We start from the raw sequence: 15,188 nt of genomic DNA, 5'->3' as shown, positions 1-15,188 counted from the left end.
ACATATCAGGTTTTTGAGCCAAATTCGGTCCAGGGCCATCGTTGTTTGGGTTCAAAGTGCTCTCCAGCGGTAGGTGAACTAATCTCCCCTAAATCACTGTCAATTCCTCCCAAATCCCTCCAATATTTTCTGTTGGTCATGAAGGTTCTGTGTGGGAAATTTGGTTCAGAATGTTATTTGATTGTAGGTGAACTATAAATCCCAGCAATTACAACTCCCAAATGACAAAATCAATCTCCACCGCAACCCTACCAGTATTTAATGTTGGCCATGTAGGTAGTGTGTCAAGTTTGGTGCAGATCCATTGTGGGCTGAGTTCAAAGCGCTCTTTAATTGTAGATGAACTATAAATCCCAGCAACTACAACTCCCAAATGACACTCCCCCCTCCAGCTCTACCTGTATTCAAATTTGGGCGTATCGGGTATTTGTGCCAAATTTGGTCCAGTTAATGAAAATAGATCCTGCATATTAGATGTTTACATTAGGATTAATAACAGTAGCAAAATGACAGTTATGAAGTAGCAATGAAAATAATATTATGGTTGGGGGGTCATCACAACATGCCGAACTGTATTAAGGGGTTGCGGCATTAGGAAGGTTGAGAACCACTGATCTACCATGTGGAATTCATGCAGTTTGGCATCAGGGTAACTGCCAGTGGTTTGGTGGATTACTGGTACTTTGAGAACAACTTATGAAATGACAGCTCTGATGGTTCCATTGCGTGGAAGTTGAAGATGTGTCAAGCTGCATTAATTCGATCATGTAGATATAATCCAAGAGAATCCAACACTAGTACCACTTGTGCCTTTGAATCCACTTCTCCATTTCCCACCACAACTCTTGCTTTGGAGATGAATGTGTTAATCTGGCTGGAGTTTCAATCTCAAGTTAAGAGAAAGGGCTGGGCTATGGGGAAGGCGGCTTCTTCCTGCGGCTGCCAGAAAGGCAGAGAAGGGAAGATTCAGGGAGACCACGGAATCCAAGCGTGGAGTCTGTTTGGAGCTCGTGGACCAGGTAAGAAGGTACCTTGATTTGGGGACTTTGCAAAGTGGGAGTATTTGCATTTGCAAAGCTGGGAGCACTGAAGTGGAGAGACCGCAGCATGGGTATTGCTAAATGAGGTGAGACATAAACAGAGTTGCAGAGGAGTCTTAGCAGTCCATCAAAGGTGATGCTTCTATGGGCAAAAGGGTATAGTTAGTGGACGGTGTGTGATTTTGTGGTATGACACACCAAAGGTTCGGAATGTACATAGAAGTAATGTGAACCAAATAAGCATTGAAAGGCAGCAGATCTTGTCTGATCTTAGAAGCTAAGCAGGGTCAGACCTGATTAGTACTTGGATGGGAGACCACCAAGGAATATCAAGTGCTGGAAGCTCAATTTCAGAGGGAGGCACTGGCAACACTATCTCTGAGCATACCTTGCCTATGAAGCTAATGGTAGGTAAAGGTTTTCCCTTGACATTAAGTCTAGTCGTGTCCGACTCTGGGGGTTGGTGCTCATCTCAACTTCTAAGCCGAAGAGCCGGCATTGTCCATAGACACCTCTAAGGTCATGTGGCCATGACTGCATATAGCGCTGTTACCTTCCTGCCAGAGCACTACCTACTCACATTTGCATATTTTCAAACTGTTGGGTTGGCAGAAGCTGGGGCTAACAGTGAGAACTCACCCCACTCCCCGGATTTGAACTGCCAACCTTTTGGTCAGCGATTTCAGCAGCTCAGCAGTTTAACCCACGGCACCACCAGGGGCTCCTTATGAAATTAACGGGGTTGCCATAAATTGGCTCAGGTGACTTGAAGGCTGCTCAGCAAAGAGTCTATTTTGATTTGATCTCTTTGAGATCTATCTATCTGTCTGTCTGTCTGTCTGTCTGTCTGTCTGTCTGTCTGTCTATCTATTCATCCATCCATCCATCCATCCATCTTTGCATGTGTGTACATACAGAGACATATAGTACAATGGAATCAAAACCAAATGGGCTTATGCTGATCATAATGACTTGCTGAATGACTCTAGCAGCTTTGCTGATTTTCCAGGTAAATGAGTCACATAGCTATCCCAGGAAGCCAAAATGTTGTTTGTGTATTTGTGTTTGGGTGTGCATTGTGGAAGGACTTGACCTTTGGTCTGTCTATCCCATTACTTCACTATACACAGATAAGTCTGTCTCAGGGCACATCTAAACTGCACAGTTATTGCAGTTCGACATCACTTTAGCTGCCATGGCTCAATACTATGGAATTCTGGGAGCACCCACACTCTGGCAGGGAAGACTATGGGTCTTGTAACACTACATATCTCACAATTCTGTAGCATTAAGTGACAATGGTTCAAGTGTTGTCAAACTGGATTAATTCTTCAGTGTAGATGTACCTTGAGACAGACAAACTGCTGCAGAATATTTCAGAATTCCAGATAAGGGATGTTCAACCTGTATTAGCCATCCACTATTTTTCATGCTGTGAGTTTTCTGGGCTGTATGGCCATGTTCCAGAAGCATTCTCTCCTGACGTTTCACTATCCTCAGAGGTTGTGGGGCCTGTTGGAAACTAAGCAAGTGGGATTTATATATCTGTGGAATAATTTCCAGGGTGGGAGAAAGAACTCTTGTCTGTTTGAGGCAAGTGTGAATGTTGCAATTGGCCACCTTGACTAGCATTTAATAGCCTTGTAGCTTCAAAGCTTGGATGATTGCTGCCTGGCGGGATCCTTTGCTGGGAAGTGATTAGCTGGCCCTGATTGTTTCTTGTCTGGAATTCCCCTGTTTTTTGAGTATTGGTTTTTATTTACTGTCCTGATTTTAGAGTTTTTCAATATTGGTAGCCAGATTTTGTTCCTTTTCATGGTTTACTCCTTTCTGTTGATATTGTCCACATCCTTGTGATTTCAATAGCTTTTTATTTATTTATTCTATTTGTATCCTGCCTTTCCCTCAGGCAACTCAAAGCAACTTTATGTATGGCAACTATTGAATGCCTTTGAACAACAACAGTTAAAATACATTTAAGTTAAAAAAAATTTAAAAATTAGATGCACATTAAAACGTAAAAAACATTGCAATCACTATTAAAATCACATCATCCGCAATCGTAATCTGGGTTGTTCCAAAGTCATTGCACATAATTCCGTAGCTATTATTGCAGTATAGTTAATCTCCAAAGGCTTGACCCTAGAGCAGTGGGTCTCAACCTTCCTAATGCCGCGATCCCTTAACACAGTTCCTCATTTTGTGGTGATCCCCAACCTTAAAATCATTTTCATTGCTACTTCATAACTGTCATTTTGCTACTTTTATGAATCATAATGTAGATATCTGATATGCAGGATGTATTTTCATTCACTGGACCACATTTGGCACAAACACCCAATGCGCCCAAATTTGAATACTGGTGGGGTTGTGGGGAAGGATTGATTTTGTCATTTGGGAGTTGTAGTTGCGAGGATTTATAGTTCACCTACAATCAAAGAGCATTCTGAACTTTACCAACGATGGAACTGAACCAAACCTGGTACACAGAACTCCTACAACCAACAGAAAATATTGGGTTTGGTGGGCATTGATCTTGAGTTTTGGAGTTGTAGTTCCCCTAAATCCAGAGAGCACCGTGGACTCAAACAACGTTAGATTGGGACCAAACTTGACATGAATACTCAATATGCCCAAATATGAACACTGGTGGAGTTTGGGTAAAATAGACCTTGACATTTGGGAGTTGTAGTTGCTGGGATTTATAGTTCACCTACAATCAAAGACCATTCTGAACCACACCAATGATAGAATTGGGCCAAACTTCCCACACAGAACCCCCATGACCAACAGAAAATAGTGTTTTCTGATGGTCTTTGGCAACCCCTCTGACACCCCCTCGTGATCCTTCAGGGGTCCCGACCCACAGGTTGAGAAATTCTGCCTTAGAGCTAGGTGTTCACTTTTCTTCTGAAGCCAAGAGGGAGGGAGCTGCTCTAATATTACTGGGGGCCACACTGAAAAGCCGAGGGGCCACACGGAAAAGGCCTTGTCTCTCGTCTCTCTGACCAGACACCTGCAAAAGAGGCGGGACTGAGAGCACGTCCTCCCCAGATGATTTTAATGTCCGAGATGGTTCATACTGTTTCATACTTTTTCTCTCCATTTCATTCTTTTATTTGCCCTTTTATTTGCCCCAAATATATTACAACCATTCAAACAACTTATTTCTGAAAACCCATCTATTATTTCTTAATGTCATCCTACTATGAATATGCCTAGTAATTGTTTGTATTAGTAACAGAGCCAGGAATTCATTTCTGAGATAACAAGAAGGCATTTATTTCTTTGTTTCCTTAGACATTACTCATTAATTTGTCATTTCACTGTAAGTTTTTTTCTCATTAATCTCATCACCTATGTTCACTGCATGCTCCAAAGCAACCTTTAAAAAAGGAGAATATAATTGGCAAAGTGAGAATTTCCCTAAATCAGACCAAGCTCGAAATATATATATAGTGTCAGGAGCGACTTGAGAAACTGCAAGTCCTTTCTGGTGTGCGAGAATTGGCCATCTGCAAAGACATCACCTAGGGGACACCCTGATGTTTGATGTTTTACCATCCTGTGGGAGGCTTCTGTCATGTCCCCGCATGGGGAGCTGGAGCTGACAGAGGGAGCTCATCAGTGCTCTCCCCAGATTCGAACCTCCGACCTGCTGGTCTTCCATCCTGCCAGCACAAGGTTTTAACCCATTGTGCCACTGGGGGCTTTCAAGCTCAATATTGATAAAATATCATATAATGATTATAGAGTTGGTGTGGAGTATCTTGAGGTCATCTAGTCCATCCCTTGCTTGAGATGAGGAATCCAGCTAATTGGTTGCTCTGTTATTTCTCATGGTGCCTACATGGGGGAAAATGTAGTATTCCTTTATATTTGGATACAATCTAGTGTGCATAAGGACATATTGTAACTGCGTCAGTCTGACTTTGTAGGAAAATTAGGAGGATGCTTTAGAAACAAAAGAGCTTTGCTTTGTGAAATTTGCATCTACTTCCTTAGATGCACACAGTACTATGATAAGCCAGTTGTGTAATAAGCAGTTGAAAGATCGCAAGGATGTGAAAAGTCCAGACCAAGGTAATGATAGGTCAAGCTGTAATGTAAACAGATCAGTCTTATTATGGTGATTAGGCTTGATCGTAAGACAAATGCTCTTTGGATCAATACAGTCATTAGTGAGATGCATATTTCTTTATCCAGGTCCTTTTGCTTCCAACGTCCAGTGCCAACAGTACCATATTCATCTGACTTCGGATTATTTTGATGGGAACGTTGCTTGGAAGTAATTTCGCTGGAGACCAGGATTGACTCTTTCCGCAGCTGGATTAATTTTTCATTTGGTTTGGATGTAATCTAATTGCTGACAATGGGACCACTCCACAACTTCAAGGGAATGCTGTCTTTGCCGTGGGGTCTCCCCTGAAGCTTCTGTAAAGGGTGCTGATTTGCCATTTTCTTCTGCTGTGGACTATGAGGAGTGGATGATCTCTGCCCCAAGGTGGTCTCCCCAGGAGTAGGGGAGCCATGCCCTGCCAACGGCGGCCGTGGTCAACCAGCGACACGCCGAGAGAGGACCTCTTCTACCAAACGTATTACAGCCTGAGCCAACAATACCCCCTGATCCTCCTCCTCCTGGTTATCGTCTTGGGCATCTGCGTGGCTCTTATCGTCACTTCTTTTGCCAGTGGGAGGGTAAGTATCAGCGGTTGGGAAGATACTTTGGGTCTCAATATGGAGAGAAAAGCAATGTATATATAAATCTATAGCTATAAAAGTTGAAGTACGCATGTATATACGTATGTTGGTTGGTTTATTGGCTTGTTCCACAAAGACTCCTTCATGATTTGATGGATCTGGACCAAACTTGGCACACATACCCTTCATTATACTACTTAAAACAATTGAGGAGTTTGAACTAAAAAGAAACAAACACAAACACCTCTTTCAGGCTCAAGTAAGAGGAAAAGAAAAGGAAGCAAAGTATATTGGCTGGTGCTAGGTGAAGCAGAGGTGGTGCAGCAGGTGAAATTGCTGAGCTGCTGAACTTGCTGCTCAAAAGGTCAGCAGTTTGAATCTTGGGAATGGGGTGAGCTCCTGCTGTTAGCTCCAGCTTCTGCCAACATAGCAGTTTGAAAACATGCAAATGTGAGTAGATCAATAGGTACCGCCTCTGCAGGAAGGTAACAACGCTCCATTTAGTCATGCTGGCCACATGACCTAGGAGGTGTCTACGGACAACTCTTCGGCTTAGAATGGGGATGAGCACCACCCGCCAGATTTGGACACAACTAGACTTAATGTCAAGGGGAAACCTTTACTTAGGTGAAGTGGCCCTCTGTGATGTTACTGGGAAGCAAAGGGGATGAAGTGGTTTGGCGGCTGCTAAGTGACGAGTGTATGACTGGAAGGGAAGAAGGGAGGAAAAAAAGAAAAACAGAAGGGAAAGAAAGGACATATGATGGAAGAAAGGGAGGGGAAAGAAAAAGGGAGTAAGGAGGGAAGAGAAAGGAAAGGGGAAAGGTATGGAGGAGAGGGGGGAAGAAAGAGAAAGAAGGGAAGAGAAAGGAAGCGAAGAAAGAAGGGATGAAGGAAGGGAACAAAGAGAGAAAAAAGGGAAGAGAAAAGGATGAAGAAAGAAAGAAAGAAAGAAAGAAAGAAGAGAAAGGAAGGTGTATGAAAGAAAGCAAAGGAGCATTGCCATGGAGACATTCTGAGGTAGGCTTTCTCCAAGCTGGATAAGGGAGAAAAATAGGTGGGCAGTGGTCCCAAGTTTGCAGATGACACCAAATTAGGAGAGATAGCTAATCCTCCAGAGGACAGGGTCAGAATTCAAAACAACCTTAATAGATTAGATAGCTGATTGACCAAAACTAACAAAATGAATGTCAACAAGGACAAATGTAAAATACTCCACTTAGGCAGAAAAAATGAAATGTGAAGATACAGAATGGGTGATGCCTGGCTCGACAACAGTCCATGTGAAAAAGATCTTAGAGTCTTTGTGGAAAATAAGTTGAACATGAGCAAACAGTGTTATGCTACAGCTAAAAAAGCCAATGGGATTTTGGGCTGCATCAAAAGGAGTGTAGTGTTTAGATTGAAGGAAGTCATGGTGCCTCTCTATTTTGCTTTGGTCAGACCTCACCTGGAATAACCCTGTGTCCAGCTCTGGGCACTACTATTTAAGAGTGATATTGACAAGCTGGAACGTGTTCAGAGGTGGGTGACTAAGATGATCAAAGGTTTGGAGATCATGTTCTGTGAGGAGTAGCTTCAAGAGTTGGGAATGTTTAACCTGCAGAAAAGAAGGCTGAGAACAGACATGATCAGCATGTATAAATATTTGAAAGCCTGTCATAGGGAGAAGGAGCAGGCTTGTTTTCTTCTGCCCTGGAGACTAGGACTTGGAACAATAGATTCAAATTGCAGGAGAGGAAATTCAACTTGAACATTAGGAAGAACTTCCTGATTACGAGAGCTGTTCAATAGCAGGACTCTCTGCCTCGGAGTGTGGTGGAAGCTGGATGGCCTTCTGTTAGCGGTGCTCTGCTTGTGCTTTTCCTGCATGTCATGGGGTTGGACTAGATGGCCCATGTGGTTTCTTCCAATTCTATGATACCCAGAATTAGGCACGGGCAATCCATGTTTCTAAACAGTTCTAAAGTACTTACAAAACTAGGGGGCGCTGGTGCTTTGCTTCTAAAGTGTTGCTTAAGTTCTGGTGGTGAAAATTTCAGAACTCTAATAAAACTTTCAAAATTTCATAATTATTTCGTTATTTGCAATTTTTATGCCAGAGCCAATTACGAACTGCCATTTATAATGAAATTTTGAAAGTTAGAGTTCTGAAATTTTCACCAAGAGAACTTTAGCAACATTGTAGAAGGAAAGCACCAGTGTTCCTAGTTTTGCAAGTACTTTAGAACCATTTAGAACCATGGATTGCAAACTTCAGCCCTCCCGTGTTTTGGACTTCAACTCCCACAATTCTTAACAGACAGCAGGCTGGTAGGAATTATGGGAGTTGAATTCCAAAATACCTGGAGCGCTGAAGTTTGCCCATGCCTATTCTATACCATATTCTATACCTATTCTATAGAGGGTATAAAGTTTGAAAAATTAATCTCAGAATGCATTGATAAATGCGCTTTAGAAAACATGTTGAAAGTAACTGGAAATAGTTACTCTATACCAGGGATGGAAACGAGTGTAGATTTAGGCATCTCTCATTCTTTGGCAGATCCCACTGCACTGAGTCTGACAATGACTCCAAGTACATGTGGAAAAGATCTTGGAGTCCTCATGGACAACAAGTTAAACATGAGCCAACAATGTGATGCTTCAGCTAAAAAAGAGAATGGGATTTTGGCCTGCATAAATAGGAGTATAGTGTCTAGATCCAGGGAAGTCATGCTATCCCTCTATTCTGCCTTGGTTAGACCACACCTGGAATCCCACTGTGTCCAATTCTGGGTACAATAATTGAAGAGAGATATTGACAAGCTGGAATGTATCCAGAGGAGGGCGACTAAAATGATAAAGGGTCTGGAGAAGAAGCCCCATGAGGAGCGGCTTAAAGAGCTGGGCATGTTTAGTCTGCAGAAGCGAAGGCTGAGAGGAGACATGATAGCCACGTATAAATATATGAGGGGAAGTCATAGGGAGGAGGGAGCAGGCTTGTTTTCTGCTGCTATGGAGACTAGAATTTGGAGCAATGGCTTCAAACTGCAGGAAAGGAGATTACATCTGAACATTAGGTAGAATTTCCTGACTGTGAGAGCTGTCCAACAGTGGAACTCTCTGCCCCGGAGTGTGGTGGAGGCTCCTTTTATGGAGGCTTTTAAACAGAGGCTGGATGGCCATCTGTTGGAGGTGCTTTGAAGGTGATTTTCCTGTTTCTTGGCAGGGGGTTGGACTGGATGGCCCATGAGGTCTCTTCCAACTCTATGATTCTATGTTTCAGCTCAGTTGTGTCCATATTGCACAATTATAGCAATCTGCAACTACTTTAATCACAGTGGCTTCACTCTTAAATCATGGGATTTGTAGTCAGGTGAGGGGCACCTGTAGGCCCTCCATTACAACCCTGTGGTCAGCTTCTGATGGAGATTGTCTATAGAGCTATGCTGAATGACCTAGGGATTCATAGATAGGTGTTCTGTTTGAGATTCCCCCACTTTCATGGGGTTCCTCGTCCCAATGTATGTCACTGGCTGACTGCAAATTTTATTCAAATGGGCAAGATAAAACCAATTCACTCCTTCAGGAAAGGATTTAGCTCTCGCTAAGGCAAGTGCTGCAGACAAGAGGAATGATGCTCTTCCCTTTTCCTTCTGCCTCCCCAGGAATTCTCCTCCAACCTGGACTTCCTGGTGACCTTATTTGTCGCCCTTGTGGTCTTCATTCTCATCTTGGTCCTTGTGTGCATTGAAAACCTCTTCCAGCGATGTACTCGGATCTTCTCGGCCATCATTTGGACCTGTCTGATCACCATGGGCTACGTCTTTGTCTTCACAGGCGGGGAGGTTAGAGCTTGGGACCAGGTGAGATGCTGGAACTGTGGACAGTCACTCTCCATATCCACTAGGGTTAGGGCACAGGACCTCTGTAAAAGAAGAAACCAACACATTAAAAATGGTATATTTTCCCCTGTGAAAACACCTTTTTAGCAATATTTAGGTTTTCCAACATGAACTTCCAGCAGTCCATCCTCAAACTCTACCCCTCCATCTGTTTGGGAATCCAACTCCTAGGAATTCTTGACTATTGAACAAGCTGGCTGGGACTTCTGGGAATTGGAGACCCAAACAGCTGGAGGGCTGGAGTTTGAGGATGCCTGCCATAGAGCCACATTGCAGGACAAAGTCCATGATTTATGAAGTCCTCAAAATCAAACACATAAATGTGGAGGGCTAGCTGAACTTTCATGGCATGTTTGCATATGAAAATGAAGAATGGGAATCTCCTGACGGTTGAGAAAGATCAGAGAGGACGGCCCTATTGTTAGGCACAGAAATTGCTAATTATGTCTTAGAGCCAGTATATTTTGTGGATTTGATTCTTTGCAAATTTGATTGCTATATTCTCTTCCTTTGGAGGACCTAGACATTCCTAGAGAGAATGCTTCTATGGTCAATTTCCAGCTGATTTTATGACCAATTTCCAGAAGAAGTTGAGCTGGAGGACCTAGATATTATTAGAGAGATGTTTTCTTTAAAAAAAAGAGAGCATTTTTTTTCTAATTAACAGTTTTTCCACCTTCACAAGGGTTTTGTACTACCTAACCCCCATGAACCCCATGAACCCCATGGTTCTGGTGTTGCACCACCTGACATCCACTGGGAAGTGTCAGCCAATAGTGAAAGGACCAAGGCAGTGACATCTCCAGCCCATCCCTTGTTTGGATATCAGCCAGCATGCCAACGTTTTAAATCAAGAAATAGTTTTCTAAGATTTACAGAGATACCCACAGGAAACACCTCAGCAAGTGAGAGTCCAAAAGTGGCAGGCTAAAACTCGGAACATCAACCCATGACTGATACCAAATGAGATACTTCCTCCTGGGCACACAGAAGACTGGGCGACTTGGAAGGCGCTGAACAGACTGCAGTCTGGCACCACAAGATGCAGAGCTAATCTTAAGAAATGGGGCCACAAAGTGGAGTCCATGACATATGAGTATGGAGGAGGGCAAACCACAGAACACCTCCTACAATGCAACCTGAGTCCTGCCACATGCACAATGGAGGACCTTCTCACAGTGACACCAGAGGCACTCCAAGTGGCCAGCTACTGGTCAAGGGAGATTTAGCGTACTGCCAAGTTTTCAACTTTGTGTTTTAAATACATTTTAACTGTATCCTCAATTTGCTTCTGACACAATACATAAATAAACTCCCATGAAAGTGGTCTGGTACTATTATTATTATTATTATTATTATTATTCTCCCAGTGATACTGTAGGATTACTGCTAGTTAACATGGTTGGCTCATGATCAGAAGTAGAAAACAATTTTAGTTCCAAGGAGCCTGGCCATCATGGCCACAGATATGGAGTTTAGAGTAGTTGTAATACAAAACATCTGAAAAGTCACTGGGGTGGATGCATTAAGTACCAACCACAGTTTAATGGCATGTCCAAGGGAAATCCATGGGTTTTAGGTTTTTGGTCCAGAAATATCAGGGCATGGGATGTTCTTGAACTGGAAACCCTATGTATAAAAGAACTAGGGACTTCATCACACTAGAGCAGGGGTCCTCAAACTTTTTAAACAGAGGGCCAGGTCACAGTCCCTCAAACCCTTGGAGGGCTGGATTATATTTTGAAAAAAAATGAATGAATTCCTAAGAACACTTCACATATCTTATTTGTAGTGCAAAAAACAATACAATAATTAAAATGAAGAATTTTTTAAACAAATATACTCTTATTAGTATTTCAATGGGAAGTGTGAGCCTGCTTTTGGCTGATGAGATAGGATTGTTGTTGTGTGCTTTCAAGTCATTTCAGACTTAGGTTGACCCTGAGTGAGGGCTGGGTAAATGTCCTTGGAGGGCTGGATTCGGCCCTCGGCCCTTAGTTTGAGGACCCCTGTAATAGAGGATCTATCCATTTTAAAACCAGTTGCTGGCTCTTGCAGAATTCTGGAGTTTGTAGTTTAGGGAGGAGCTCAGCCAGAGACAACCTGGGCTTCACCAAACTACAGAACCCAGAATTCTGCAGGAGGCAGCAACTGGATTTAAAGTGGATAGATGCGCTAATGTGATTTTTTTTGTCATGTCAGGAGCGACTTGAGAAACTGCAAGTTGCTTCTGGTGTGAGAGAATTGGCCGTCTCCAAGGACGTTGCCCAGGGGACGCCTGGATGATTTGATGTTTTTATCATTCTTGTGGGAGGCTTCTCTCTTGTCCCCGCATGAGCTCATCCGCCTCTCCCCAGATTCGAACCTGCGACCTGTCGGTCTTCAGTCCTGCCAGCACAGGGGTTTAACCCACTGCACCACCGGGGGCTCCCCGCTAATGTGATGAAGTCCTAGGATTTGGACAGTCTCTTTTGGCCTTTCTGTTGGAGCTTGAGACATTTGTTCCAAAGCTTAAACAAATGCTATGGGAAATACGTTGAGTATATTCCCATGAATTGAGTTGACCCCTGCTCCAGAAATTTTTTATATTTTATTTCTTTTCCTTCAAGGTTTCCTTCTTCCTTTTCATCATCTTCATCGTTTACACCATGTTGCCTGTGGGCATGGAGGATGCAGTGGCCGCTGGCATAGTCACTTCTCTCTCCCACATCATAGTCCTGACTGTCTATCTCTCAATGGAGCCTGGCTCACAGTTGGACTTGGCACTGCAAGTAAGTTCTATTTACCCATCTCAACTGGACTGATGAGGTATCCTTTGGCAGGTTGCCATAGATATTTATCTCACTCTGCCCCGAAGCCAATTACTATGTTTCATTTTCAGTCCCTATATTATTTCCTGCTTCCTTGTGATACCTCCTTTTCAATTGGTATCATGATCCATAGGTCTTAAACAGACACCTGTGGATCATGATGCCATTTGAAAAAGAGGTATCATAAGGAAGTAATCATAAATAAATAATTTATTATTTAGGCCTGCATAAATAGGAGTATAGTATTTAGAACCATGGAAGTAATGCTACCCCTCTATTCTGCTTTGGTGAGACCACATCTGGAATACTGTGTCCAATTCTGGGCACCACAATTGAAGGGAGATGTTGACAAGCTGGAATGTGTCCAGAGGATGGTGACCAAAATGATCAAGGGTCTGGAGAACAAGCCCTATGAGGAGCGGCTTAAAGAGCTGGGCATATTTAGCCTGCAGAAAAGGCTGAGAGAGGCATGTATAAATATGTGAGGGGAAGTCATAGGGAGGAGGGAGCAGGCTTGTTTTCTGCTGACCTGGAGTCTAGGACATGAAACAATGGCTTTAAACTACAGGAAAGGAGACTCCACCTGAACATTAGGAAGAACTTCCTGACTGTGAGAGCTGTTCAGCAGTGGAACTCTCTGCCCTGGAATGTGGTGGAGGCTCCTTCTTTGGAGACTTTTAAGCAGAGGCTGGATGGCTGTCTGTCAGGGGTGCTTTGAATGCGATTTTCCTTCTTCTTGGCAGGGGGTTGGACTGGATGGCCCACGGGGTCTCTTGTAGTTAAATGACTCTATGTGTGATCCTTGGGATCGGATGCTACCCTGTCTATTTAAGGAAACTTGTATTAAAAAAGAATGGAAACACATGGATGATGCCATTTGGCACAATCTCACCTAGCTGTGGCGACCTCTTAGATGACCTGAACTCGAGATCCATTTTCATTTTACCCTTATACCTTTTCCGATCCAAACCATTGGATTCCTATAATCATTTTTCAACATCTCTCTGCAAGTGCCACCTCTCTTTATCCTGTCCATTTCTCACCCCCTTTGTCAATCTTTCCATTCTTTCAAATCTATCTCCACCCTTCAATCTCTCCATCCATTATGATACACCCTGCTCCCATCTTGTATCATCCACTTTTGGACTGGACCAGACATAGAGTTAGGCACAGCCTTGTAGACTATCTGGTCTATCCCTTTCTGAAAGCAGGTAGTCTAGAGCATCATTAAGATAGAATATCACTATGTCTAGAAGATCTCCATGTAAGTGACCACCATCCTGTAGTTGTTTAGTAATGTTGTTGGGTTGTTCCTCACATTGGGATCAGTCTCCAAGTTCATCTGTTTTCATATAACTTAAACCGAATAGATCTATCCCTCTGGGTGGCAGAAAACAGGGCAAGTAATTTCATAGAACAGTCTTTAATTAACACCACCAGCCGGTACCTCCAGGACACGTCTCTTCCCAATTTTCTTCTGCTTTATCACAATCTCATTCCCTTCTTATCTCACTTAATTATGTGTTTTCATGTTTGTATGTTTCCAGCTCCTAGCCAATCTATTTATTTTTATCTGTGGCAATTTCGTGGGTGCATTCCACAAGCATCTGATGGAAGTGGCCTTGGGAGAGACGTTTCATGAGACCTTCAACCTCATCCAATCCCGAGTCAAGCTGGAATCAGAGAAACAGCACCAGGTTAGTGTGGAATAGATAAGGAACTTTGCCTATGGATTTCCCATATTTAATAAGTCCTCAGAGAATCTGAAACCCTACCACTACTGACCAATAATCTGACTAGTATAAGAGTTTTCATGTATATTCGAAGAACTACATTGATCCTTCTGATGTCTGTCCATTCCATGTGGCCTTTCCGCTGAATACAGCAGTGGTTCCCAACCTGTGGGCTGTGGCCCATTGGTGGGCTGCAAGATCTAACATAAGGTCTGTGGCTCTATATAATTAGATATGGTTTTTTTGTGAGCGAGCAGATGGCAACTACTGGATGGCATATGCTCTGTATCAGAAACTAGAGCTGATGTGTTCTATCCAATGCAATTTGCTGAATCTGCACCCCAAATAACCAAACTGAATCTAAAGTTGACCAAAAACTGATTCATCATCTCTTTGGTGATGTTGGAGAGTGGACCCTGGTCAAAGTGGTCCCTAGTCAATTGGTCCCCTGTTAAAGTCATTCCTGGTCAAAGTTGTCCTTGGTCAAAAAAAGATTGGGAGCCACCAAACCTTAAACCTTAAATTCATATTTAGGGAAAGCTCACAGGTCAGGTAGCATATAAACAGCAACAACAGTGAAAGTTGGTGTGGCGATGATATTATTTCATCCATGATTGGAAGAGCCTTGTATAAACTTACTCAATTACTTTCTCTCTTTACCCTTCTGCTAATTCCAGGAACACCTTCTCCTCTCCATACTTCCTGCCTACATTGCCTTGGAGATGAAGGCTGAGATCATTGAGAGGCTGCGGGATGGGGGGCAGGCACAGCGCCAACGTGAGAGCACCAATAACTTCCATAACCTGTATGTGAAGCGCCACCAGAATGTCAGGTATTTGCTTGTAAGGCCATATGTTGTCTACAAGATAGACTGGCTATTTGTAACTGCAGAACATTGGATCTCCATACTCTCATACTCCCCCATATAAGGGCCTGAGGTCAGTGGCATTATTAGCGGGTATGAAGAGTGCAAGCAACCTGATGACGCCATCAGAGGGTTGATACCAACATGACTGT

General features: G+C 43.1%; 1 protein-coding gene across 1 annotated transcript in view; it reads left to right on the top strand.

The window, feature by feature from the left end:
• The first annotated feature begins 955 nt into the window (after window positions 1-955).
• ADCY4 (adenylate cyclase 4) overlaps window positions 956-15,188 on the top strand; it is a 48,325-nt gene continuing 34,092 nt past the window's right edge. The window contains exons 1-6 of the mRNA XM_060780114.2: window positions 956-1,019; window positions 5,247-5,738; window positions 9,392-9,589; window positions 12,238-12,399; window positions 13,986-14,135; window positions 14,849-15,003. Of these exons, the coding sequence (XP_060636097.2) occupies window positions 5,571-5,738; window positions 9,392-9,589; window positions 12,238-12,399; window positions 13,986-14,135; window positions 14,849-15,003 (833 nt within the window). The 5' untranslated portion in view covers window positions 956-1,019; window positions 5,247-5,570. The remainder of the gene's footprint in view (window positions 1,020-5,246; window positions 5,739-9,391; window positions 9,590-12,237; window positions 12,400-13,985; window positions 14,136-14,848; window positions 15,004-15,188) is intronic.

This window comes from Anolis sagrei, chromosome 6, assembly GCF_037176765.1.
Source record: "Anolis sagrei isolate rAnoSag1 chromosome 6, rAnoSag1.mat, whole genome shotgun sequence".
Lineage (NCBI taxonomy): Eukaryota > Metazoa > Chordata > Lepidosauria > Squamata > Dactyloidae > Anolis > Anolis sagrei.
This window is presented reverse-complemented; position numbering and strand designations above follow the sequence as displayed.